The sequence below is a fragment of the Astyanax mexicanus genome, chromosome 9, assembly GCF_023375975.1.
Source record: "Astyanax mexicanus isolate ESR-SI-001 chromosome 9, AstMex3_surface, whole genome shotgun sequence".
Lineage (NCBI taxonomy): Eukaryota > Metazoa > Chordata > Actinopteri > Characiformes > Acestrorhamphidae > Astyanax > Astyanax mexicanus.
This window is the reverse complement of record NC_064416.1, coordinates 36,414,212-36,441,251: the sequence shown is the minus strand read 5'-3', so window position 1 is coordinate 36,441,251 and position 27,040 is coordinate 36,414,212. Positions and strand designations below refer to the sequence as shown.

General features: G+C 38.4%; 3 protein-coding genes across 3 annotated transcripts; all 3 read left to right on the top strand.

Moving 5' to 3' along the window:
* The first annotated feature begins 2,416 nt into the window (after window positions 1–2,416).
* Window positions 2,417–9,794, top strand: LOC103045872 (extracellular calcium-sensing receptor-like). Its single transcript, XM_015600815.3, has 6 exons — window positions 2,417–2,707; window positions 3,257–3,548; window positions 4,859–5,689; window positions 6,717–6,944; window positions 7,141–7,264; window positions 8,228–9,794. The coding sequence occupies exons 1-6, from the start codon at window positions 2,460–2,462 to the stop codon at window positions 9,139–9,141; spliced, it is 2,637 nt and encodes an 878-aa protein (XP_015456301.3). The 5' UTR covers window positions 2,417–2,459; the 3' UTR covers window positions 9,142–9,794.
* A 3,558-nt stretch (window positions 9,795–13,352) lies between these two features.
* Window positions 13,353–18,278, top strand: LOC107196884 (extracellular calcium-sensing receptor-like). Its single transcript, XM_015600824.3, has 6 exons — window positions 13,353–13,596; window positions 13,843–14,134; window positions 14,332–15,129; window positions 15,413–15,643; window positions 16,094–16,217; window positions 16,449–18,278. The coding sequence occupies exons 1-6, from the start codon at window positions 13,382–13,384 to the stop codon at window positions 17,345–17,347; spliced, it is 2,559 nt and encodes an 852-aa protein (XP_015456310.3). The 5' UTR covers window positions 13,353–13,381; the 3' UTR covers window positions 17,348–18,278.
* A 4,369-nt stretch (window positions 18,279–22,647) lies between these two features.
* Window positions 22,648–26,741, top strand: LOC103035129 (extracellular calcium-sensing receptor-like). The gene is made up of 6 exons (XM_022679801.2): window positions 22,648–22,910; window positions 23,015–23,306; window positions 23,559–24,356; window positions 24,507–24,737; window positions 25,123–25,246; window positions 25,359–26,741. Exons 1-6 carry the CDS (start codon window positions 22,690–22,692, stop codon window positions 26,255–26,257), a joined length of 2,565 nt encoding a protein of 854 aa, XP_022535522.2. The 5' UTR covers window positions 22,648–22,689; the 3' UTR covers window positions 26,258–26,741.
* Window positions 26,742–27,040: the final 299 nt, after the last annotated feature.

The following is a 27,040-nucleotide window of genomic DNA, read 5'->3' as shown; positions in this document are numbered from 1 at the left end:
GTGTCATCTTGTGACACCGCTGACTGATGGTGCGAGAGACCAATGAGAGAGAAAGAAGGCAGAGAATTGAGCAGAAACATCTCTGGAATATACATTTCATTTTACAGGAGTCAGTTTTCACATTCGCTCATTTTAGGCCTAAAAAATTAAGGTTTTCTAAAGCACATCAATAACAATACAAATCTCGGAGGTCAATTACCGGCAAATAATAAAAGAAAAAAAGAACTTAACTAATATTTTTTTATTATGTGAGTTTTTGGACATATACATTGTCATTCACATTTGGAATCATTTGACAAATTAGTCATTATTAATACAGTACCAGTCTAAATTTGTTCACGCCTGTTCTCATTTAATGTTTGTTTTATTTTATTTTATTGATTTTCCACATTGTAGATTAATAGTAAAGACATGAATATTGAATTATGCAGTAAACAAAAAGTGTTTGCCCTCCACGATCTCCTAAATTTGATCAACTGAGATGGTGATTTGAGGTGATTTAATTGGGATGAGCTGGAACTTCACAGCATGAAGAAAAAAGCAGCAACTATTGTTCAGCACCTCCAGAAACTCTTTTAGAATGCTGAGAAAACTATTCCAGGTGACACTGAGATTAAAATACCAAGAGTGTGCAGATATGTCCTCAAAAATAAATGTGATACTTAAAAGAATTTAAACTATAAAACATATTTTGGTTTGTTTAACACTTTTTGTTTACAGAATAATTCTGCTTGTGTTCCTTAATATTACATATATTATATTATATGCTAAAAAGATTGAGGTGATAAGGTGTGTCCAAAATTTCGACTGGTACAGTAAATATGTTTTACAAACATAAATTAAAATTGTAGGTTGATTTGCTATATATGGCAGAATTGATTTCAGAATGTTTCTTTTAATATGTACTGTTTTTTGGAACTCACGGAATGAATAAGAAATAAGAAAGTAGATTAAATTATACACTATAATTATATATGTTTATAGGAATGTATTGATGAGGGATCTATCTACCTTGTACCTAAATTTGATTACCCCTTTTTGAAAAGAAGGCCTTCTGGATTTTAATATATATTCTTATAACAATAATAATAAGAATAATAAGATTAATAATAACAATAATAATAAGAATATTTATTATAATTGTTATTATTATTATTATTATTATTATTATTATTATTATTATTATTATTATTATTATTATTATTATTATTATTAATTGTTATACAGTTTCCTTAGCTCACAGCTCTGTGCATTCTCGTCCTGTTTCATTCTGTTCTTGACACACAACATTTTGTCAAAAGTTTTCCAAAAAATTAGTTAACACCTGCAACGTTAAAAAGAAATACCATTTTAAACAGAATTGTTTGTTTTATTAAAAACAGGAGTTCCAAACATGACTGGGGTTTTAACTTTAAAAAAAAACAATTAGTAAAATGTAGTGTACTGAATATATATATATATATAGACATATGAAGTGTTTATACAATTCAGGAATGTATATGTCATGTTGTTTAGAGAACACTAGGGTAATCACTCAGGTGAGTCTTTAGGCCAGACTATCTGGTACACAGGTGTTCAACTTAAGCAAAGCCAGGTCTAACACTGCCATCTGCAGGACAGTACTATCACTGGCATGTAAAATTGCCCTTGCTGGCCTTTTATTATTTCTGTGAAATATATGTTTGTTTTGGATTGTTATTATTTTATTTAAATTGCATATAAATGTTTTTTTACACATAATATGCAACAAACTTCATTTCATAAATTAATTTAATGAGTCCTAAATGCTGATATACAGATGCTTACCCTGTACTTTTACTTAGTATAGAAATAAGACTAGAAAACAGAGGGGGTTAGAGGAAGATGAAACAACCAAAAATAAAATATAAAATATATTCTTAGAATAAAAGTGAAAATATTAATACAAGCTTTAAAATATGAACATATATTTTTCAACATATATTATATTCTTAAATATTTATTTAAAGCATTAAAACTTCATATTAAAATCATATGCCAGATCAAACCTAAATTATTAATTCGACATATACAGACCATTATATATTGTATACATTGTATATCGTCGCTGTCCAGGGAAAAACCTGTATCTCCAAAACATTCTTAGCTAAAACATTCTTCACTTTCAGTGAAGGTCAATGTAAAAAAAAAAAAAAAAAATTAATGTTAACAAAAAAAAAAAATTAAAAATAAAAAAAATCACTGGACAGCAACAATATGCAATAAATCAATGCACACATATTAGCACTTATAAATAAAAAGCAAAACACTACTAAAAATGATTTAAAAATTGCAAATAAATAAATAAATAAAACCATGCCATCATCTCCACAGAGGCCCACATGACCCCACCAGCTGTATATATTCTTCACCTCCATGTTTACCACAAACCAGGAAAGAAGACCAAGTGCAGGAGAGACGCAGAAGAGAGCGAGAGAGCGATGTGCCTTGTTTCTTGCATATATCTTTACATGGTCTGGAGTTCTTTAGCCTTCCTCTCCCTCTCTACACCCCTTTCCCCAGGTTCAGCGCCAGGCTCAGGCTCCTGTGAGCTGAGGGGCCACTTTAAGCTGAACGGGATGCACCAGGATGGAGACGTGATTCTGGGGGGCCTGTTTGAGGTCCACTTCCTCACCGTGTTCCCAGAGCTTAGCTTCACCACGGAACCAGAACAGCCCTACTGTGAACAGTGAGTTCACAGACTGACTGTAATCTAGTGTTCCTAATGTTCTCAGTGTTCTGAGAAAGTGTTCCTAGAAAGCGTTCTGAGAAAGCAACTGAGGGAGTTTCTTTAAGTGTTTAATGTGTAATATTTATCAACTGAGTAACTGAATTATGATTGCATGCATGTTCTTGTGATTTTTAACTGCTAAGTGTTAAATGTCTAGGAGAGTGCATTAAGGGCATTATAGGAATTGTGATGTCTTATATTATATATGTATACCTTTTATCTCCATTATGTTTGATTTTTAATCAGTATCTGACCATTACACTTTAAAGTGTGTCAAAATGAAATAATGAACCAATATGAGCAATAGAAATATCTCAATTTTAAATGAACTTTCACCAAACTTGAAGATGGGTTTATTCCTTTTTAAATGTAATTATGGAGATACAAGGTTTTTGTGTGACACTGACAATATACTATGTTTTATATACAGTAATTGAAAGCGTAAAACAGTTCTCACATGTCATTTTGCTCATGCAATCTGTTTCCTTCTCTCTGATGATGCTTCAGGTTTGATATGGCAAGTTTCCAGCAGGCACAGACTATGGCTTTTGCCATTGATGAGATCAACAGAAACCCCAACCTGCTGCCCAACATCACTCTGGGCTACCATCTGTATGATAACTGTGTGAAGCTGGCGGTTGCCTTCCGGGCCGCCACGGCCCTGATCAGTGGAACCGATCAAACGCTTCACAGCCTGGACTGCACCGGCTCTCCCCCGGTGATTGGGATAGTGGGGGACCCGGGATCCACTCACTCTATTGCTATCTCTAGTGTTCTGGGGCTGTTTCGAGTACCCATGGTACACATTTAGGGAATGTCTGCTTTATTATTTGTAGAAAATGAAGAAATGTCATTTTATGAGAAGTCTGTAGATCCTATTTTTCTCCCTTCTGTTTGTTCTCTCAAACTGTAAAAATCAAACTTATCAAACTTTGAATTACTGTATTTATCAAGTTTTAACAAAACTTTAGGTAACAATATGCTTTCGGATGATTCAGAAAGAAAATATTCTGGAAAATGTGGTACACAGGAAATTTGTCAGTCAGCACTTCTAGTGCAAAATTAAAACTAAAATGCAAATATTACATTTCAACAATCACAGTGCTGATTTAACATTGGCAAAGTTACTGTGTACCTATTTTTTTTAGCATATTCTTTTTTACAGTGGATAATTAGAATTTATTGGTAGCATCTTTTACATTTCCTTTTCTAAAGATTATCTGGTAACACTTTACAATAGATTACATTAGATTAATGAACAGTACTTATGACAGAGTGTCTCAACTAATTGTTAATAATCACTACAAAACGTAATTATTTACAACATTCTTTAGAAAATGTTGTAATGTTTAATAATGTCTTAACTAGTTTCAGTTATTTATTTAAGTAGTTGATACATTATTTTTAATCCATTTACAGAACCATTTAATTGTCAGAGGTCCCTGAAATTTGTCCTGCATAATAATAATCTATATTACTGCCATGAGCAATATTAATTACTGTACCCTTATTAAAGTGTGACTGATTATTTTAGTTAGTAGTTCCTATTTTTTCTCCCTTCTGTGTGTTACATTGTAAAATTTCATCTTAAAACTATTTTTATTAAGTTGGATTTTTTTAATAGTAAAAATCCATAACAAAAGTTGGTCCCATGTTATAAAAGTGTTCCTAATGACTGTTTAGGTAGGTACACACTAACAATCTGTGTAATAACAACTTAATTACAGTTACAATAAAGGTTATGTAATTACATATGTGTATGAAGGTCAGTTAGACATAACAGAATATTTTGTCCATCTTACCATAATAAAATATGAATAATGATTACATATCATAAAATGCTTTTGGAGAAATATAAATATACACAACTTATTCTACACACAGTAATACATGTGAAAATTCACACATTATACACAAGTCAAATTGGATTTAACAATTCATACTTCACCAGTAGTTCCACTATTATATGGGTTGTTAATGTGTAACGACACAGTTAGTAGAGACATTTATTATAAGCTCAAAAGGGATTTTTGGAAAAACTTTGTTACCCAGCATGTCTTTTGGTGTTCCTTTCTTAAAAAACATATATTTTATCTCTTTCTTCACAAGGTGAGCTACTTTGCCACCTGCTCCTGTCTCAGCAACAGGCATCAGTATCCTTCTTTCTTCAGAACCATCCCCAGTGATGACTTCCAAGTGCGTGCAATTGTACAGATTCTGAAACGATTTGGCTGGACCTGGGTGGGTCTGGTGTACAGTGATGATGACTACGGTATCAACGCTGCTCATGCCTTTCACCAGGATGTACAGAGGCAGTTCAGCGGCTGTGTGGCTTTTTCAGAAATGCTGCCACGGGACAACAACCGCAGGGACATAGGCCGCATTGTCAGAGTGATTAGAGACTCCACTGCCAAGGTGGTGGTGGCCATCTCCACTGAGGCCTACCTGCTGCCCCTTATGGATGAAGTGGCTCTGAGGAAAGTGACAGGCAAGCAGTGGATTGCTAGTGAGGCCTGGTCCACCTCGCCTGTCTTCCTCACCCAGCGTCTGCTGCCTTTCCTCGGGGGCACACTTGGTATCGCCATACGCCGCGGGGAGATCCGGGGTCTCAGAGAGTTCCTGCTTCGCCTTCGGCCTGACAGAGATCCAACAAACAATATGGTGCAGAACTTTTGGGAGGAGATGTTTGAGTGTACATTCAGTTCTGGAGGTGTGCAGGGTGATGAAAAAGGCGAAATGAAAGAGTGCACAGGAGAAGAAGACCTTGGCAGCACAGACACAGCGTACACAGACATGTCTGAGCTAAGGGCTTCCTATAATGTGTATAAGGCTGTTTATGCCCTGGCGCATGCTCTGCATGACCTGACACAGTGTGAGGAGGGCAAAGGGCCTTTTAAAGGCCAAAGCTGTGCCAGCTTACACACTCTACAGCCCTGGCAGGTGAGTCTCACATGCACAGAAACGGAAAAACCAATCTAGCACATTCCAATAAGAAAAAACATTAATGTATGCTTCATATAAAGTCTTTTAATCCTTCTGTCATATTATAGATGATATTGATCAGTTTCGAAGATAAACAACACAGGACAGATATAGCTTTTAGCATTTTTGAAGCATGAAACCTTAACTTTTATCTTAGCTAGGTTTAATAAACATGCTGAACATGCACTCTACAAGCTAAATTTCAATTAAATATCCGGTTTATATTCTGAATTTTCATATATGTTCCTATTAGACACATACTGTTCCAGTCAATTTGAGCTTAATTTTGACAATTAAGTCTTTAAAGGATAAAAATTTGGGCCTTTTAAAAATGTATTTATACACTGCTGTGGCATAATTTCCACAAGCTTCTGCAATGTCACGACATTTATTTCTGCCCAGAGTTACATAAATTTTTCGCCAAGATTCTGTATTGATGATTGGAGATTTGGACCAAAGATTCTCAACTGGGTCCTTCCACTTTTTAAACAGCTCTATCCCCTTTCTTAGGTGTTTTCTGTACTTAATGCACAGTCATAGTAAGTCTTTTACATGACTGCAGGATGTGTCTTTTTTACATGATTGTGAAAAAATGAGAAGTTACTCACTGCACCAGTTAGGGTTAAATAACTTGCCAGCTGAGACACAATCACCCATGCAGTAATTATCCAAAAGGAGGCTCTTATCTATTTGCTTAGTTAAATCCAGGTGATGACCTTTTTGGCCAGGCAGTGTATTTCAATAAATAAATAAATCACAATGTTAAATAATCACAGGTATGCTTTTTATTTACATGTTACAATGTTTATGGAGATTTTTCTCTTTCTGGGACAATGTGACCTAGGGATTTCACTGCCATCAATGACATGAAGTTTATTTAAGTGTACCTCAAGAAGAAATACAGAATATCCATGGCTACCCAAGCCCACTGTAATCACTATTATTAATATTCAGGCCTGTGTCATCTGACTGTTTTCTTGTACAGGTTGTTCATTACCTGCAGAAAGTGAACTTCACTACCAGCTTTGGGGATCATGTATCTTTTGACATCAATGGCAATGCCCTGGCAATTTATGATGTTATGAACTGGCAGCCAAATGTGGATGGGTCTATTAGAGTCCGAACAGTTGGTGTGGTGGATGAGGCCGCACAGGCAGATCATGTCCTCACACTAGATGAGGATGCACTGTTCTGGAACTTCGAAACAGAGAAAGTAAATCCCTTTCTAACATAAAATAACATCCCAGCAGTTGTTAATTGTTATTTTTTCTTTAGTTATCACATGTTTAAGCAAATGCTGTGAAATATAATTGCACAAGCACAGACAATGTACGTAATGAATAAGATGATGTAGAAATATACATCCTGAGTAAATAACTCTTGATGAACCAGTTCTTTCATCTCCTCAGGCACCTAGGTCTGTATGCAGTGAAAGCTGCCCTCCAGGCACCAGAAAGGCCGTGAGGAAAGGCCAGCCCATTTGCTGCTTTGACTGTCTACCCTGTGCCGATGGAGAGATCAGCAATGCAACAGGTGATCTTTTTGCCCTGTCACTTTTTTTTTTACCCAATCCTTTCTCTTGATGTCTGTCTTTTCAATCAAGAATTGGAGTACATGTAATGTGCTTTTTTATGTGTTTGCTCTAGTATCAAGAAGCTTTAATAAAGTTTAAGACTTTTGTGTATAATATAATTCTTCCTAAAAATGCAATTTCAGATTTAATTATTTAACAATTAAATTAATACGTCTGTGAAATATATTTTCATGTCCATTAACTTTATAAAATCTAAAAACAGTGGTAACAAAAAATGGTTACAATACAGGTTATGTATTAATGGCCAGTAAATGGCCATCTACCCACCCAGAGAGAGCAAGGCCAATTGCTGATGGCAAGCAGCAGCATCTGGGATTCAAACCAGCGATCCTCAAATCATTATAGACCATTCAGAGCCCTTCCACCACCCTTTACTTTACTGTCATTGTACTGATACTGGGTTGTACATTACCAAAAAAACACTGTTAGGCTAGGTCTTCAGTGCAGAAGGACATTAGTGCAAAATATAGATAAAAGATAGACAAAACAAGTGCAAGACACAAAGTGCATGAATAAGGAGTACAATAGACAGCAGGCAATAAAAACAAGTACATGTCACATGTAAATGGTGCAGCTAATACTAACTGCAGAGAATATGTAGTGTAGTGATATAATTTCTTGATGTGCATACAACAAAATGAACAGTGCAAGTATGAGAATAGCAGCTTAGTGTACTAGCGCAGCAGGCAGGTATGCATACTGGTGGCGATCAGTGTGTATATAGTGATCAGTATTCAGTCTCTGTGTTGTTCAGGTTATGGTTGGTGTGGCTGGTGTTACTAGTTTATCAGCACATGGGAAGAAGCTGTTCTTAGGTCCGGTGTTTCTGGCTCTGATGTTCCTGTACTAAAGTGATGAATGCAATTCTAGAATAGGTCTTGAATTCTTTCTTTCTCTCTCAGATTCTATCGAGTGTACCGCATGTCCTGAGGAGTTCTGGTCTAGTCCTGAGAAGGACCACTGTGTCCCTAAAGAGGTGGAGTTCCTGTCCTACGAGGAGCCGCTCGGCATTTCACTGACTACAGCTTCCCTGTTTGGCTCTTGCTTCTGCGCTGGGGTTCTGGCAGTGTTTGCACGCCACCGCAATACCCCTGTTGTTCGGGCCAACAACTCAGAATTGAGTTTTTTGCTTCTGCTGTCACTCAAACTGTGCTTCATGTGCGTGCTACTGTTCATCGGTCAGCCACAGCTGTGGACATGCCAGCTGAGACACGTGGCGTTTGGCATCAGCTTTGTGCTGAGCGTTTCCAGCATCCTGGTTAAGACCATGGTGGTGGTGGCTGTTTTCAAATCTTCTCGGCCAGAAGGAAACAGTGCCATGAAGTGGTTTGGAGTAGTGCAACAGAGGGGCACAGTGCTGGTCCTCACAGCGCTCCAAGTGGGTATATGCACAGCCTGGCTGGCTACGGCATCTCCAGCACCCTATAAAAACACTCGCTACATTAACTCGAAGATTGTGTTTGAGTGTGCTGTGGGTTCAGTGCTGTGGTTTGCGACTCTGTTAGGTTACATTGGTCTCTTGGCTGCAGTGAGTTTCCTGCTGGCTTTCTTGGCAAGAAACCTTCCAGATAACTTTAATGAGGCCAAATTCATTACGTTCAGCATGCTGATCTTCTGCGCTGTGTGGATCACTTTTGTACCTGCATACATCAGCTCTCCTGGGAAGTATTCAGTGGCTGTAGAGGTATTCGCTATTTTAGCCTCTAGTTTTGGTCTGCTGGTAGCCATATTTGCCCCAAAGTGCTATATCATCCTTTTACACCCTGAGAGGAACACCAAAAAGGCCATCATGGGCCGAGCAACACAGAAGAAATAGCTTTTTTTTTTTTTTTCAAAGTACTTTCAAAGTACAAAAATGTGTGTGTAAATCTCAGACAGTTTGTAAAGTCTTCTTTTTCTACTGAGCAACTTAAAATAATATATTTAGAATGTATTATTTCATGAATGTGTGCTGTGGTGAGGATAAATATTTTGTAAATATAAAATAAACATAATTTAAATAGTTTTTCGAACAATTAAAAATACAGTAAATAAAAAAAATATTTTTATTGGCATCATGCAACCAATATAATGATAAGCAATATGCATATGTCACTGTAATGTTTTTTTTCTGTTAAAATAAATAAAAGAATGTTCAACATAATAATTAAAAAAAACATTGGTCTCGACAAATCAACAGTTATTGTTTTTTGTATTTACTTTTTAGTATGTTTTTCAGAGTATTGATCTCATTCTGCTGTTTCATCATGTTTTAGCATAAAAACTAAATAATAAATCAATAATATATATATATAGAAGAATGTAAGTATGTTGTATTAATTTCTAATTATCTACATTTGTGAAGACTTTACTCAGCATAGAAATAAAAAAATACATTGTGAACTCTTCATCTTTTTTTCTGATAAGTAACAGTTTTTTTTATAATTGATAAAATAAGAGAGAGAGAGAATAAATGAGGCTGTAACTGTGTGAATAAATGTGTACAAAACAGTATTAGGAAGTGACTGTGTTTTTTTTTTTTCAAAAGTGCCACAGAAAATGCAAATGTAAGTCCAACACTGCCATCTTCAGGACATCGCAGAACTCACATGCATTAATTCATGTCTACAGTATTCTGTACAATACTGTTTCCCTCTTTACGATGCTTTGCCAGGCCCTTACTGCAGCTGTTCTCAGTTGTTGCTGGTTTGTGGGTCTTTCTACCTTTAGTTCTGTCTTAAGCAATGGAAACACATCAGGTTTTGTTCTTGACTTCTGCAAAATATTCCAAAAGGGTTGCTATTGCATTTGGTTGAATCTGAGCAGAAAGTAAATCTTTGTGCAGTACATAATTCATCCTTCTGTCTTCTGTCACATCATCAATAAACACTAGCCATGCACGCTCATGCCACCACAATGTTCAACAGAGGATGTGGGGTGTTTTGTGTCGAGCTGTTCCAAAACTTTTTTATACTTTCTCCTTCCTAACATTCTGGTTACAGGTTGATCTGGGATTCATTTGTCCAAAGAATGCTGTTCCAGAACTGGTCTGTATTCATTCTTATGAAGTCTTCTCTTTATGGTAGACCGAGATACTGATACACCTCTATCCTGGAGAGTGTTCTTCTCTTGGGTGGATGTTGTGAAGAATGTTTTCTTCACTATGTAAAGGATTCTGCGATTATCCACCACTGCTGTCTTCCGTGGATGTCCAGGCCTTTTTGAGTTCCGGAGCTCACCACCAGAATGTAACAGACTCTTGATTTGCCCACTCATTACATTTCCAATATCTTTCCCACACCTGTTATCAGCTCCAGACCTGCTTTTTACCTGCTTAACTGAGTATGCACTAATGAGGAAATAGCCTATTCAGCCTATACATTACTTTTTATCCCATGAAATACTGTAAGGAGGCTTTGTAGAAAAATGGTTAACATTTCTAAACACTTTAAAAGATACAATTTTCAACCACCTCAAAGTTTGCACTTTAATTGCATCTCATTTGTTTCATTTAAAATCAAATGTGGAGGAATGCAGAAAACAAATAATGAAGATTGTGTCACTGGGCCTAACTTTATTAATATTTTTTTATATTAAAATGTAGTCTACAGCTAGGTTTACCAAGCTTGTCTAAAAAATCAATGCAAAAGATAACAAGAATAACACAAATTAGAAAGAAATTGTAAGGATAAATAATCAGAAAAAAAGATTGAGGGTGTGATCATTAACTTTTTTTCAGAGAGAGAGAAAGATATGAAAAAATTACTGTAACTACAATAAGAAGCACAGGTTCTTTGATAACAGCTCACATCAAGACGATGTTATAAGTTAAAAGGGGTTGTATGTGTAATTGGTGTCATAAACATCTAATAACATGCTGGATAATTTGCATCAACAGAGCTGCAAATATTTTCTCTCTCAACTGTAAAACAATCAGAGACACCACACAACATAAACAATGCTGTCATCTCCACAGAGACCTAAATTAGCCCATCTGCTCCATAAAACAAACGTGCCATCCCACAAAGAGTCACAGAGAGGTTGGTTCATTTCATATTTATGGGATTGTCACTGCAGGTCCAGGATCAGTGCTGTACTCTGGCTCCAGGGAGTTAATGCTTGAACTGTGTGGTCTACTTTAAAATCCCCCCACGACACAGCAAAACTATGGTAGCAATTAGAGACTCTACAACCAGAATGGTGTTAGTGAATTTCATTGAGATATTTGTTACAATTTATGAAAGAATTGCCCCTGAGGCTCTTGATTGGCAGAGAACCGACCTCCTGTGATTCTTCAGCAACTGCAGATACATCTGCAGGTATCTGTCCGCACACTTGCTATAACATAGTAGCACAGATATATGGAGATTATGTTGTAGTTCTTTTAAAAAAGGAGCTAGGTTTGGAATGATTCATAATTACACCATTTTCTATTTGAACAGCAAAAGGGCACTCATGGATGGATGCTTAATAATACACACAGGCATATTTTCTGGATATAATGGAACATTATCAAACTTTGTTGTAAGAAGAGGCACAGTAGTAGGCACTCAAAAGTTCGGGGTCATCATTGCTCCATAACTTATTTTAAAATCTCAACATTTTTTTCTGGGTACAAGTTATAAGACAGGCCAGACCACAAATTGAGGTAACACAGAGCAACTTGTTCACTCTGGGCTACACAACACCACCCTTCCCAAAGTTTATGTGATTGTCAGTCACAAAGTCCTGCAGGCCTCTAAGTCTGAAAGGAATGTGAACAGGACGAGGCCCCTAGCAGCCCCTCAAGGGTAAGGGCAGGTGCCTACCCCTCAGCAACAGGGGTAGGCACTCTGGCAGTATTGGAGGATCCAGAGGGACTGAAAGCTTGTGCTGAATGGATGGATGGCAGGATTTCACTTTGCCCTGTGCAGGCAGCTAGTGTGACAGTAAGACTTGTCCTAAAGTCTGTCATGATCTTTTGAAAACAGCTAGCAGCAGAGCTCTGACCAAAGTCCATTTCCCTTGTGAGTTATAAAGGCCAGAGGTGTCTAGTTACAAAGTACAAATATTTTGTTACCTTACTTTGGTTATCAATACTTTACTGGACAATTTTTGCTTTGTGCTTTCTACTCAATCAATGCCTCGTAATTCCTATTTCATTTCAGCTTGTTTTTATTCTGGTTTGTCATCGATCAAACAGAACCTCTAGATAAATCTAGATTATTCTCACGATCCATCCATTCATCCATTTTCCTCCGCTTATCCGGGGTCGGGTCGCGGGGGCACCAGGGAGGCGTCCAGGAGGCATCCTAATCAGATGCCCAAGGCACCTCAACTGGCTCCTCTCGATGTGGAGAAGCAGCGGCTCTACTCTGAGTCCCTCCCGGATGACTGAGCTTCTCACCCTATCTCTAAGGGAGAGCCCAGACACCCTGCGGAGGAAACTCATTTCGGCCACTTGTATCCGTGATCTGACCCCTTTGGCCCTCCATCCAAATAGAGTGAATATATTTATGGTTGGATAAGAAGTATAAATTAATACCTTTCAACATATATATATCTGCCCATCTTTACTGCTTTTTTTTTTTTTTTTTACCAAAACATGAATACACCTCTTGTTGACATTAACTGTTTTAAATAGTTTTTTAGACTTACCTAACTCAACTTTTTTGGAATGTGTAGCAGGCCCAAAATTGCAGGAACAAATGTGTATTACCCATAAAGGACATTAAACAAACAAAACCTTTTTTTTTTATTTGCAGAAGTTTATGTAAAAGCAAGAAGAGTGAAGTAAGTAAGTAAGGTGACAACATTATTGGAAAAACTAAATGTGACATGAAAACTGTTCACTAAAAGACAAAGTCTTAAATAACCCAGACACATAAGTGTTTTATTTATTTTATTAAATGGCATCTTGCTCAGTTGTTTTTCATAAGCCTGAAAATTACTCGAAATCCACTAGGACTTCCCTCAATTACCCCAAATTAATTAAATTCGCTCTGGGCGAATTTACCTCTACTAAACAGAAGCCTCCTTCTCTCTTTCCCTATCTGCATATGTGCCACTCACTATCTCTTTCCCTTTCCTGTCAGGTGATGGCTTTGGATGCATGGCTGTGGGTGCTGGGTCTCCTGGCTTGGCCGGTCTGGGTGTGCTCATTGAGAATGCCTTGCACTTTGCAGAGCAGATCAACCACTGGGAAGCTGTACAAGGAGGGCGATGTGATTCTTGGGGGTCTGTTTCCTGTTCACTGGGAAGCTCCTGCACCTGACCTTACGTTCACCCAAAGAAAGGAAGGCCTCTGTAAAAGGTATGTACAGTGTGACTTTTCTTATAGGAAAAAATATGTGGAAGAAACAATCTTTAGATTATCCCTTTTTTTTACATTATTTTAGACTTTTAAAAGAACGATTTGGGATTTTAAAAATATTATTTTTTGTGGATGGCTTGATGAATGTTTCCAACTTTTTATTTGTTAAGTTTATTGAAGCTTTCCCATAAATAATACTCTATTTGTATCTCTCTCTCTTTCTACCTCTTTCTATCTTTGTTTCAGTGTTAAGATGCTCTCATATCGCTGGCTTCAGACAATGATCTTCACAGTAAGGGAAATCAACCAGGACCCAAACCTGTTGCCCAATCTTACACTGGGCTACCTGGCTGTAGATACTTGCCTGATTGAAGGCAGCACCCTGAATGCTGCATTGTCACTGGTGACGGGGCAAGATGAGGTTGTGTCTGGAGAAGAGTGTACCAGGGCTCCCACTGTGCCTGTCATTATTGGTGATGCTCGCTCAGCTACCTCGATAGTGCTGGCTGATACTTTAGGAGTTTTTGGCATCCCCATGGTAAATTGCAAGCTTTAAAAGTATCTATCACTACAATGGCAGAAAATATTTGCATTACCAATATAATATGTCTTGTTAATGTTATAATATTGATTAATGTCAATACGTTAATATATTTTAACGATCTGTACAGCTAATTTCACCAAAGTGCATGTAATTTCTAGATCTCTGTTCTCTTCTGTTCTCCATGTCCCCAGGTCAGCTATTATGCTTCCTGTGCATGTCTCAGTGATCGAAAAAGGTTCCCCACTTTCATGCGCACTATTCCCAGCAATGCCTTCCAGGCTAAAGTCATTGCCCGTCTACTGCGTCTGATGGGCTGGTCCTGGGTGGGGGTTATCTACGGAGATGATGCCTATGGGGAAAGCAGTGCACAGCTGTTGATGAATGAAGTGAAAGGTTCAGACATGTGCATGGCCTATATGGAGATTATCCCCAAATCCCACACGCTGAGCAAGATCAGGCAAATTGTAGAGGGGGTTCAGAGCTCCAAGGCTCAGGTGGTGGTGATATTTGCCATTACTGCAGATGCAGAGGCATTGCTGAGAGAAGTAGTAAGAAGAAATGTCACAGACAAGCAGTGGATCGCTCCTACAGCCTGGAGTACCGCAGGCTACTATGCTGCATGGAGTGGCATCTCATTAGTGGGCACTATTGGAATAGCCATAAGAAGCGTTGAGGTCAAAGGTCTGAGTTCTTATGTGACTAACGTCAGCACAGGAAACTATCCAACAGAGGAGTTGCATCAAAATGTTTGGGAGGAGGCATTTGGGTGCAAGTTTGTCACAGACAGCCTGTCTGGTCTTTCAAAACTACAATGCACAAACTTGGGAAATGTCAAAGTACAAGCTGCTGAGTTTGATGGCATGTATGCTGTTTATAAGGCTGTGTATGCTGTTGCACATGCTATTCAAGACATGTTGAACTGTGAGCCGGGCAAAGGACCATTTAAGAATGGAGAGTGTCCTGAGATAAAACCAATAATACCTGAACAGGTACAAAGAAAATTCAATTAAGAACAAAAACAAAAAACGATTGATTAAATGCACTGCAAATGTAAACTTATACAGTCCTCTCAGATTATTGTGATGAAATTGTTTCTACTCTGTAATTATAGCAATACAAAGGAGTCCTATATGTTCAGTAGAGCTGAAACAATAGACAATAAGTGTAGAAACAAGTCTTAATATCGAACTGGTGTAAATACATGTCTATAGGCAAAATATGCATTTGTATATTAGACAAAGTAATTGTTAAGAAATTGCATTTTGTTGACAGCTTCTGCACTACCTAAAGGCAGTAAGATTCACAACAACAACAGGTGAATTTGTCTATTTTGACAACAATGGGGATCCAACTGGCTCATATGACATTGTTAATTGGCAAATAGGGCCTGATGGAAAAATGGAGTTTGTCAATGTTGGGAATTTTGATTCCTCGAGAGGACCAGATAAAGATCTTCAACTAAACATAAAGAATGTGGTCTGGGGAGGAGGCTGGGGTAACAAGGTAAAAAAAAAGCATTGGATAAATCTGTATAATACAGTTAGTCATGATACAGGCCTGTGTTAAATATGTTATTTTTCTTTCATTGTTCATGATATGGCTCATATTTTAACGTAACCAACCCTCTTAACCCCAAACATTTAACAAAAATCAAACTTTGTCATGTACTAAGTCACATATGATTCAAGCAGCTGAAATGCATTTCAAACTTTCTTTCTGCAGACAAAACATTATTAAGACAATATATATAAAATATAAAATCTCAAAAATAAAATGAGATCATAGAATATATTATAGATAAACCTGTAATTTATTATATGAATACCATTGGGTATGGGTAGTTGTGTAGTTGTGAAGTGTATAGTGTGACGTGCAACAATGCAAAAGGTTATAGAATAATTTCTTTGAAGATGATGAGTGTGGGGACTTTTCTTATTTGTTATCACTGTACAGGTGCCGGTGTCTGTGTGCAGTGAGAGCTGTCCCCTGGGTACCAGGAAGGCTGTGCAGAAGGGAAAGCCTATCTGCTGCTTTGACTGCATACCATGTGCAGCAGGGGAGATCAGCAATACTTCTGGTAATGTTTCAGCTTGTTGCTCAAAATAAAAGTTTTGAGTTCAGGCATCATTGTTTTTCTATAGAACCATGTGATGTGTTAATTTAACAGTGTTAAAGAAATCTTAACAACAGCTTAACACGGTAATTGAAAAAAAATAATAATTGCCTTTTTACACAAGCTGAGCAACCTAGTCTGATTATCTGAAATATTAATATACCTCCTTCTATCTGTTAAATTGTTTTTCTTTAGGCTCCACAGAGTGTATGAAGTGTCCTCAACGGTTCTGGTCAAACACTGATCGGACAGAGTGCGTCCCAATGATAGTGGAGTTTTTGTCCTATGAAGATGACATGGGCATCATCCTCGCTGCGCTGTCTGTTGCTGGGGCAGCACTTACTGGAACAGTCCTCACTGCCTTCTTTCGTCATCGAGATACACCCCTGGTCCGCGCCAATAACTCAGAGCTGAGCTTCCTGCTGCTGCTCTCACTCAAACTCTGCTTCCTATGTGCTCTGGCTTTCATTGGCCGTCCAGCTCCTTGGTCCTGCATGCTGCGTCATACTCTGTTTGGGATCAGTTTTGTGGTGTGTCTGGCCTGTGTGCTCAGTAAGACCGTGGTGGTTCTGGTTGCATTCAGAGCAACTCTGCCTGGATCAAACTTAATGAAGTACTTTGGTCCTCTTCAGCAGAGAGCAGGTATCTTCTTCTGTACGATGGTGCAGGTGGGGATCTGTGTGCTGTGGCTGGCACTGGCACCACCTCTACCCACAGAAACTGCAGGAGGTGAGCTTGGAGCCAGAGTGGTGTTACTCTGTGCAGTGGGGTCTGTGGTGGGCTTCTCTCTGGTGCTGGGCTACATCGGCCTGCTGGCAGCCATCTGCTTTCTGCTGGCCTTTTTTGCTCGGAAGCTTCCAGATAATTTCAATGAGGCCAAATTCATCACCTTCAGCATGCTGATCTTCTGTGCTGTGTGGATCACCTTTGTTCCAGCATACGTCAGCTCTCCCGGCAGATACACTGTGGCTGTGGAGGTCTTTGCTATCCTGGCCTCAAGTTACGGACTTCTACTGTGCATCTTTGCCCCAAAGTGTTACATTATCTTACTCAGACCAGAGAGGAATACAAAGAAGAACATGATGGCCAAGTAGCTACAGTTAAGTAGGGGATTTCTCACCTGAGAATATAAAAGTGAGAGAATATATATGTGAGACTGTAAAAAGAATCCATCCTACACAGATAGCATTTGTTCACCCTGTTTGTCCTTTCTATTAGAAGCCTTTATCTGCATTTAATAAGCATCTATTAAGAGTAAAATTTCTAATAGTTTTGTTCCATTCCTTTAATTCACATGCGCTCAGTTCTGGTCCAAAAAGTCTACCACCCTGAAAAGTTCAGCTCCAATCAACCCAGCCCCCTAAATTCAGATGCCATTCTTCACTGTGTTCATTCAGGTGTTCAAGCTAGATTAGTAATTGTATTAGTTCCATTCTGTGAAGTTTGGACACAATTCCTCATTTAACGATTTATACAATTAATTTTCTACATTCTAGATTAACATAAAAGACATGAAAACATTTACAAAACACATATGGAATTATAAAGTAAACAATAAGAAAAGTGTTTGTCCTCCACAATACCCCGATGTAAACCCAACTGAGCTGGTGATTTGATGATTTGGGATGAACTGGAGCTTCACAGTGTAAAGAAAAAGCATCAACTATTGTTCAGCACCTCCAGGAACTCCTTTAAGCGCTGAGAAAAATATTCCAGGGGACTCTACCTCATGAAGACACTAAGAAAATACTTAGATGAGTCTAAAGTATAAAACATATTCTGGTTTGTTAAACACCTTACAAAACAATTCTGCATATGTTGCCTAATAGCTTTGATGTCAATATTAAAATTACAATGTAAAACAATATTAAAAAGAAAGAAAACACATTCAATGAGAAGAAGTGTGTCCAAACTTGACTAGTACTTTACAAACAAAAAACAACATAATGTTTATACTTATATATTTATACATATTTATATATTCTTTTTTATTGTTTCATGTGAGCAGGATTTTTTTTACACATTTCTCTACTGGTTGTTTTGTGTACATGACAAATAATTTCAATAAAAAATACATTATATGTACACATTACAACACACACAGGTGTCCATGAAGATGTTTTTGTTCAAAAATGTCATAATGCCATAAAGTAGGCGAATAAACATCTTGCTTTGACCTTAACTTGTATGCTTATAATGTGCTATTTCTGTTAAATACACAGTTGCTCTATTCAATACAGGGAAATTGTCCAGTTGAACGAAGAAAACTATGATAACACACTGGGTATCACAGCATACATATTACATATTAAACACAGTTAAATCTTTGTTATCGGGTGCAGCCTTGTTAAGTTGCATGATAAGTAGTTAAATATTTCAAATATCAAGTTATTAAACCACGCCACAAAATTCCCCCCTTTTATCATTACATAAGCACTCTTTTAAGAAAGAGGTAAAGCTTCAGCATATATGAGGTAAAGCTTATTTATTTTTCTAAAATAATTCATTTATTTTAGAAATACAAAATATCTATTTAAAATAGAACCATGATCAATGTCACTATGTACAATTTAAAATCTTTGCAACTCTACGTCTACCACATTTTCATCATGTAGAAGGATTTATCTGATAAATTGGGTTAATAAAACAAAAAAATCTTCTGGTAATAATATTGTTTGTAATTAAAACTAAATTGATAACATGATTTTCATAGGCCTAGAAACTTAAGAAAACTTAGAAAATATTTTCACACAAATGTATTTTAAAATAGATTACATTACATTACAGACAGACAAATAGATAGATAGATAGATAGATAGATAGATAGATAGATAGATAGATAGATAGATAGATAGATAGATAGTTAGAAGTTGATTGTTAGAGGTGTCACAAGAATAAGTGCTTTTTGAAAAGCTCTGTCTTCAGGAGTTTCTTAAAGATATTGTATAGTATATGGTATATTATATATGTATATATAATCGATTTGTTATTAAAGTAAATGTGGAAATATTTACTATATCATTTAATAATCTTATTTTTCTGGTTGGAGAACATGTCAAACACATACAGAAACATATTCAAATATCTCTGCAGACTGTTGCATGTAGTCTTACATGTCTAACACGCTCCTTCTCTAGTACAGTAGGCCCAAACTTCTAAACGTTTGCCAAAAGTAAAGCCATCTATATGTTCCACAGCCCGTAAAAACTATCACTGAAGGCAAAGTGACAGATTAAACAATGTCATAGACTGAGAAGTGAAAGCAGCAGGTCCAAAATCAGGTCTTGCACTGCCATCTGCAGGGCAGACTACAACTCACACAATTTGATCACAAAGGACACCAAGCAATGAAGTTGTGTTTTTTTTACCATTTCTTCTGAAAACACGTCTTAATGTGTGCAACAGTATGGGTTTGGCTTTGTTGCATTTTGTTAAAAAATTTTGCCTTATACGGTGTAAGAATACCTTTGTAAGTACAAGTGCTGTGTTTGTTTTCAACTGCTAGACACTCCAATAGAAGCCAGCGTTAAATTAAACCACAATGCTGCAGAGGTCCAGGTGGTGGGGCCCTTGACTGCAATTGAGTTGTCCTTGAAATTGGCCTTCTTGATACTTACAAATGACTCTATGCAACACTGTATACTAAAGGAAAATGTCCCACTGTACTGACTTTTGAAATCTCAGAAGGATGTGTGCCAGACCGAGGTGTGGTTATTGTAAAGATGAATGTTCTACACACCCTCTGATTGTCGTATGAATGTGGGGAGTTCTGTTTCAGGCCGAGAATCAGCCACTAGTCACTGTAGCTGATAAGTCGACCCAGAAGGTATGGAAACAGATTTATGCTATGTGTTAACTGATTGCTGCTTAGAGCTTAGATTGTCTGCCCGAACCCGACCTGACCCGAGGCCCGACCCGACCTTGGGCTCCAGAAAATAGTCTGAGATGTAGGCATCTGTTTTTTAATTATATTTTTGTTTTTAAATAAAGCTCTGGTGTGATAATCACAATGTTACTAAGTAACCAATTATTATTGTTAACGAAAACAAACCAAATAACCATAACTGAAAGTGAAAAAACTAATTTATTTATAAGCGGGGGTGTTGTGCCGATTCTGTCCGCGAAGCGGGAGTTGGATTCAGCAGGGAGTCGGATTCGGCACAACAGCGGCAGCGCGGCGGCACCTTGTGGTGTAAGTTGTAAGCGCTCGTGCTAGCCACAAGATACGACAGAAAACACTGAGGGAGCTTCAGAATTATGTATGGGACTAGAATATGAGCACGAGGAGATAAAAGAAAAACAGGAGATACAGTATTTGAGAACCTTTACCTGTGAGTAGCTCATACACCAGAACACGCAAGTCTCTCTCTCTCTCTGTCTTTCTCTGTGTCTCTCACATGAACTCCTCCGCGTTTGACTTGCAGCACTGTGTTTAGCTGTTCTTAAAAATCATTTTAATTAAGTAATAGTTCTATGCTTCTATGTTACAGTGTTAATTAACATAATTCTGATCATATTTCACTTATTCAAACAGCCCAAAAACAGCCAGTTTATGGGGTGGGTCGGGCTCGGGCTCATAATGACAGTTCATGGCTCGGGTTGGGTCAGGCTCGGGCAGAACGTGCATAGGCTCGGGCTGGGTCGGGCCTACACTTGGCACAGGGACCTGGACGTGGACACCAAGCAGATGGAGTAGACCTGGAGCCAGCCAGAACGAAAGGCCCAGCATCGGGATGCCTGGCAATGTCTTGTGGGCTTCTTAAGTCCCAGAAGGGGTAGCAGGTGATAATGATGGAGGTCAAACACCTGGGCCACTGGTAAGAGAAAGGATATGAAATCCTTTCTCTGCAAAGCCAACAGAAATATCTTTTAAAAGAGAAAAATCACTGATTGATTTACAGATGTTTACAGAACACTTTCTGTCTAAATTCTGGATTTCATTGTTAACATACTTCTCAGTTCAATGGCCTTGAAAAGATATCTGAAAAACAACTGTCTCACTGTGGAACTTGATTTGCGACTGTCCATGAGCCCTACTAAGCCACACATGGAACATTGTGCTTTTACATTAAGTGAGTAAAATGTTCTTAATTTTAGGAAGTGCTGACAATCATTTGTTTTGTGAAGGGAGGGAGGGGTTAGGTTAAGAATCCCTGACTGATAAAACATCAGAATTATCTCTATGTGCCGGCTCCATGCATCAGCCTGAATTTTTTTTTCGGATTAAAAGTCATAAACAAGCCACTACCTGTTTGTCCACAAAGCAAGTTAGTCTCAAGTTAAATTGCTGTAATTCTGTGGCCACTGCCTGTGCCACCTTGCCAGACCTCTGCACATAGACATGCCACATGCATCAGCCTGAAGTTTCTTTGGATTCATGATTGTAAACAATCTATCCCCACTGTTCCGCCAGGCCAGGGCAATGCTTTCTGTTTGAATTGGGCATTGGCCCATTCTATCAATGCTCAAGGTCAAACAGACCTCCAACAAGCTCAGCTCTCTTCCAACAGACTCAGGTGTCCTTCAAATCGAACATACAATATGACCCTCTACTTCTGCATAATGTATCTCATCTATGCATGATGCAGCCCTTTTTCTATGCAGGACACAGTTAACACAGCCTTGTTCCTTTGTACATCCCAGCTGATTCTCTCTTCCTTCGCAAAATAGAGCGACGCAGCTAATGCAGCCCATCAGGTTGCAAGATATAAAGATTCTCAAGCAGGCTGACATTTCCCCGTAGCAGGATGTCTAGAGAAATGACAGTTTGTATAAATTTGTCTAGTTAGAAGCAACTGTGATAGAATAATTTTGCCTATAAATAAATTCAAATCCTTCTGAAACACAGTCAGGAGAACTGGTTTGCTCCAGCTATTGCCATCAGTTAGTATTTGTGTATGGCATAAGAGCTGGCACAATGAGTACCATGTCTGATGTCTGAGTTCTAAACCCACCTCTTTACCGGCTGAAGAATGATTAATAAAATTGACTTTTAACTGGCTTAAAACTGAGCACTAAATCTAAATATCTCCAAAATGCAGCACCCAATTCCCAATTCCTTGGCTTAACAGTCTTGACAAAATGACTCAATGGAATGACAATGCAATTAGATTCAGAGGGTTTTGCAAAGTCCCTGGTTCGAAGATTTTCTTTAGTTGACTTGTATGCATGATATGGTCTATTTACAATTCTTCACTCAGGACCATTCCAAACTCTACTGGGCAATGTTTATGATCAAGGAAATAGAAACACTTTAGATGCTGTTTATGGGCAGGGACATTATTAATAATGATCCACATGGAGTTGCCTCAATTACACATTTTTGCTCTGGGCAAATTTACCGGTATTAAACAGGATCCTCCTCTCTCTCTGCATATGTAAGGCACTATATTCCTCCTCTTTTCACTCACTATCTCTATGCCTTTCTTGTTAGGGGATGGCAGTGGATGCATGGCTATGGACAATAGGATTCCTGGTTGGGCCAGTCTGGGTGCACTCTTTGGGACTGTCTTGTGCACAGCTACAGAGCAGGTCTGTCTCAGGAAGCCTGTATAAAGAAGGAGATGTGATCATTGGAGGGCTATTTGCTGTTAACTTTAAAGCCCCAGAACCTGATCATAAATTCACAGAAAGAGTACCAGCAGGCCATTGTCAAAGGTGAGTGCATGCTATTTCCTGTGGCAAGAAAATCAATCATTGGTTTTCTCAGGCATTCCAATAGCAATAACATTTTTTAAAAATGTTTTCGCTCTCTGTTTTAGTGTTAACCTGCGCTTATACCTCTGGCTAAAAACAATGATTTTCACAGTGGAGGAAATCAACAGGGACCTAAACCTGTTGCCCAATCTTACATTGGGCTACATGATTGCAGACTCATGCCTGAGTGAGGCCAGTGCTCTGAGTGCCGCTCTGTCACTAGTGACAGGGAAAGATGAGGTAGTATCTGGAGAAGAGTGTACCAGGGCTCCCACTGTGCCTGTCATTATTGGTGATATTCTCTCATCTTCTTCTATAGCGCTGGCTGATACACTAGGTGTTTTTGGCATCCCTATGGTAAGTCGTAACTTGTGCACCAATACACTCGCAAAAATTTTGGTTATATAAATGTAACAACATAATTTTATATTATTTAAGTTAATATGAAATCACATTGAGATAAATACATATTACTTTCCTAAATATTACTCCCTTTTCTTATGTATCTTCTTTACAATCTTTACAATTTTACTAATGCAAGAAATATTGACTGATTCAATGTGAATTCTAGGTCTATATTCTCTTTTTCTCTGTTCTTCATGTTCCCAGGTCAGCTACTATGCTTCCTGTGCATGTCTCAGTGACCGAAAAAGGTTCCCTACCTTTATCCGCACTGTTCCCAGCAATGCCTTCCAGGCTATAGTAATTGCTCGCCTGCTGAACCGTATGGGCTGGTCCTGGGTGGGGGTTATCTATGGAGATGATGCCTATGGGCAAACTAGTGCACAGCTGTTGATTAATGAGGTGCAGGGTTCAAATGTGTGTATGGCCTACTCTGAGGTTATACCCAAATCATATTCACAGAGCAGGATCACGCAAATTGTAGAGAAAATCCAGAGCTCCAAAGCTCAGGTGGTGGTGATCTTTGCTATTAGTGCTGATACAGAAGTGTTGATAAAAGAAGCAGTTAAGAGGAATGTCACAGACAAGCAGTGGATTGCCCCTACATCATGGAGCACTGCAGGTTACTTTACTACATGGAGCGGCATCTCATTAGTGGGCACTATTGGAATAGCGCTAAGAAGCGTTGAGATCCAAGGCCTGAGCTCCTATTTGACTAATCTCAGCACAGAGCATTACCCAACAGAGAAGCTGGAACAGAATGTTTGGGAGGAGGCATTTGGTTGCAAATTTACCACAGATAGCCAGTCAGGACTTTTAAAACCAAAGTGCTCAAACTTGGGAAATATCCAAGTACAGACAGCTGGGTTTGATGGCATGTATAATGTTTATAAGGCTGTGTATGCTGTTGCACATGCTATTCAAAACATGCAGGACTGTGAGCCGGGCAAAGGGCCATTTAAGAATGGAAACTGTCCTGAGATAAAACCAATCATTCCTGAACAGGTACAAAGAAAACCAAACTGGGACAAATACAATGATTAATCTTTATTCAAGCTAAATAAACCATACATTTAAATTTCGAGAAAAAAAAAACTGTCTACAGGCATGATTTGAAATTGTGGGTTAGACTAAGTAACTGCATTTTGTTGACAGCTTCTGCACTACCTGAAGGCAGTGAAGTTCACAACAACAACGGGTGAACGTGTCTACTTTGATGACAATGGGGATCCAGCTGGTTCATATGACATTCTAAACTGGCAAATAGGCACTGACGGAAAAATGAAGTTTGTCAATGTTGGAAATTTTGATTCCTCAAGAGGGCCTGATCAAGACCTTCAACTGGACATCCAGAATGTGGTCTGGGGAGGAAGCTGGGGTAATAAGGTAAGAATGCACGGGATAAATCTGTATAATACAGTTACTTCTAATGATTACTCATGCATTTTTTGTGTGTGATTATTTCCCAGATCATTTTTGAATAAATTAAGGGTTTATGCTAGAGAGCAGATAATTCAGTAACTAATAGTGCTTAGGAATATCTGTGTAAATGTAATAAATGTAGTAAAACTCCTGAAAAGTTATACACAAACCTGTACTGAATGCATGTGGGTGTTATATTTGTAACATATACATTTTTAATCAAATCAAAGTTTATATGTCAAAATGTGCAAAAGTGAATATGAAAAATAATGATGCATAACCAAGCAGGGGGTAATATAATAACTGATCAAAGGTGATCAAAGTGGAGACTTCTCTCATTGCTGTACAGGTGCCGGTGTCTGTGTGCAGTGAAAGCTGTCCCCCGGGCACCAGGAAGGCTGTGCAGAAGGGAAAGCCGATCTGCTGCTTTGACTGTATTCACTGTGCAGCGGGAGAGATCAGCAATACTACTGGTACTGTTATATATTACTGAAGAAAGAATAACACTGTTTTTGAAAGATGACAAAATTAGAAATTAAAAGCTTAACACAGTAATTTGAAAGAAAAACCTGCCTTTTTTTCTAGACTCCACAGAGTGTATGAAGTGTCCTCAACGTTTCTGGTCAAACACTGATCGGACACAATGCATCCCGATGGCAGTGGAGTTCCTGTCTTTTCAAGACGACATGGGCATCATCCTCGCTGCACTGTCTGTTGCTGGGGCAGCACTTACTGGAACAGTCCTCACTGCCTTCTTCCGTCATCGAGATACACCCCTGGTCCGCGCCAATAACTCAGAGCTGAGCTTCCTGCTGCTGCTCTCACTCAAACTCTGCTTCCTGTGTGCTCTGGCTTTCATTGGCCGTCCAGCTCCTTGGTCCTGCATGCTGCGTCATACTCTGTTTGGGATCAGTTTTGTGGTGTGTCTGGCCTGTGTGCTCAGTAAGACCGTGGTGGTTCTGGTTGCATTCAGAGCAACTCTGCCTGGATCAAACTTAATGAAGTACTTTGGTCCTCTTCAGCAGAGAGCAGGAATCTTCTTCTGTACGATGGTGCAGGTGGGGATCTGTGTGCTGTGGCTGGCACTGGCACCACCTCTACCCACAGAAACTGCAGGAGGTGAGCTTGGAGCCAGAATAGTGCTCCTCTGTGCGGTGGGTTCTGTGGTGGGCTTCTCCCTGGTGCTGGGCTACATCGGCCTGCTGGCAGCCATATGCTTTCTGCTGGCCTTCTTTGCAAGAAAACTTCCAGACAATTTTAATGAGGCCAAATTCATCACCTTCAGCATGCTGATCTTCTGTGCTGTGTGGATCACCTTTGTTCCAGCATATGTCAGCTCTCCAGGGAAGTACACTGTGGCTGTGGAGGTCTTTGCTATCCTGGCATCAAGTTATGGCCTTTTACTGTGCATCTTTGCCCCAAAGTGTTACATTATCTTATTCCGGCCAGAGAGGAATACAAAGAAGAACATGATGGCCAAATAAATAAACAAAATTAAGAGATTCCACAGATGAGAAAATGAGAGACTACAAAAAGTTATATTACACTGCGAGATTGTGTTCCCACCTCATATTTTGTTACAGACCTTATGTGCAGAAAATTATCAATTGAGACTAATATTCTTTGGTATATCATTTTGTTCCTTTAGAGCAAAGGTACTCAGTTCTGGTCCTAGAGGTCTTCCTCTCTGGGGAGTTCAGGTCCAATAAACCTGACTCTACAATTCCACAACGCCACTTACTGCTTTCATTTGCTGCATCAGGCGTGTTAGATTTAATTTGAAGAAAGATCAGTAGGATTTTTTTCCTAATAATAGTGACATGAGTACAAAATGTGTGTTGTGCAATATATGTTTGTATAATAAGCATACAGTAAAAACACACACAACAAAGGTGTAAAAAATATATTGAAAATGTCATGATGCCACAATAAAAATATCAACGATTGTTTTTCTTTTGATCTCAACCCGTCTGCTCGTAATTTACTTTATAACATTTCTGTTCTCCTTTGGACAGATGCATTTTTGACCACATGTTAAAATAGCAAAAAAAGTAATTTAAAAACAGCTATAAACAGCTATAACAGTTATAAACAGTTATGTGTTAAAAGCAATTGTCTCAATGAATGAAGGATGACAAAACATTGGTTATCAGTGTATAATCAGTAAAGTGTAAAACAACTAAAATTAACTGTTGTACCTACTTTTTTTAACTGTTTTGTCTATGGGTAAAGTTTTGGGAATTGTCCATAATTTGTTGAATATCAAG

Coding starts and splice junctions, on each gene's coding strand:
- LOC103045872 (XM_015600815.3), top strand. CDS start 2,460: ATGTGCCTTGTTTCTTGCATATATCTTTACATGGTCTGGAGTTCTTTA. Junction 2,708..3,256: donor GAACAGCCCTACTGTGAACA/GTGAGTTCACAG, acceptor ATGATGCTTCAG/GTTTGATATGGCAAGTTTCC. Junction 3,549..4,858: donor GGCTGTTTCGAGTACCCATG/GTACACATTTAG, acceptor TTTCTTCACAAG/GTGAGCTACTTTGCCACCTG.
- LOC107196884 (XM_015600824.3), top strand. CDS start 13,382: ATGGCTTTGGATGCATGGCTGTGGGTGCTGGGTCTCCTGGCTTGGCCG. Junction 13,597..13,842: donor AAGGAAGGCCTCTGTAAAAG/GTATGTACAGTG, acceptor TCTTTGTTTCAG/TGTTAAGATGCTCTCATATC. Junction 15,130..15,412: donor AACCAATAATACCTGAACAG/GTACAAAGAAAA, acceptor TTTTGTTGACAG/CTTCTGCACTACCTAAAGGC.
- LOC103035129 (XM_022679801.2), top strand. CDS start 22,690: ATGGCAGTGGATGCATGGCTATGGACAATAGGATTCCTGGTTGGGCCA. Junction 22,911..23,014: donor CCAGCAGGCCATTGTCAAAG/GTGAGTGCATGC, acceptor TCTCTGTTTTAG/TGTTAACCTGCGCTTATACC. Junction 24,738..25,122: donor GAGGAAGCTGGGGTAATAAG/GTAAGAATGCAC, acceptor ATTGCTGTACAG/GTGCCGGTGTCTGTGTGCAG.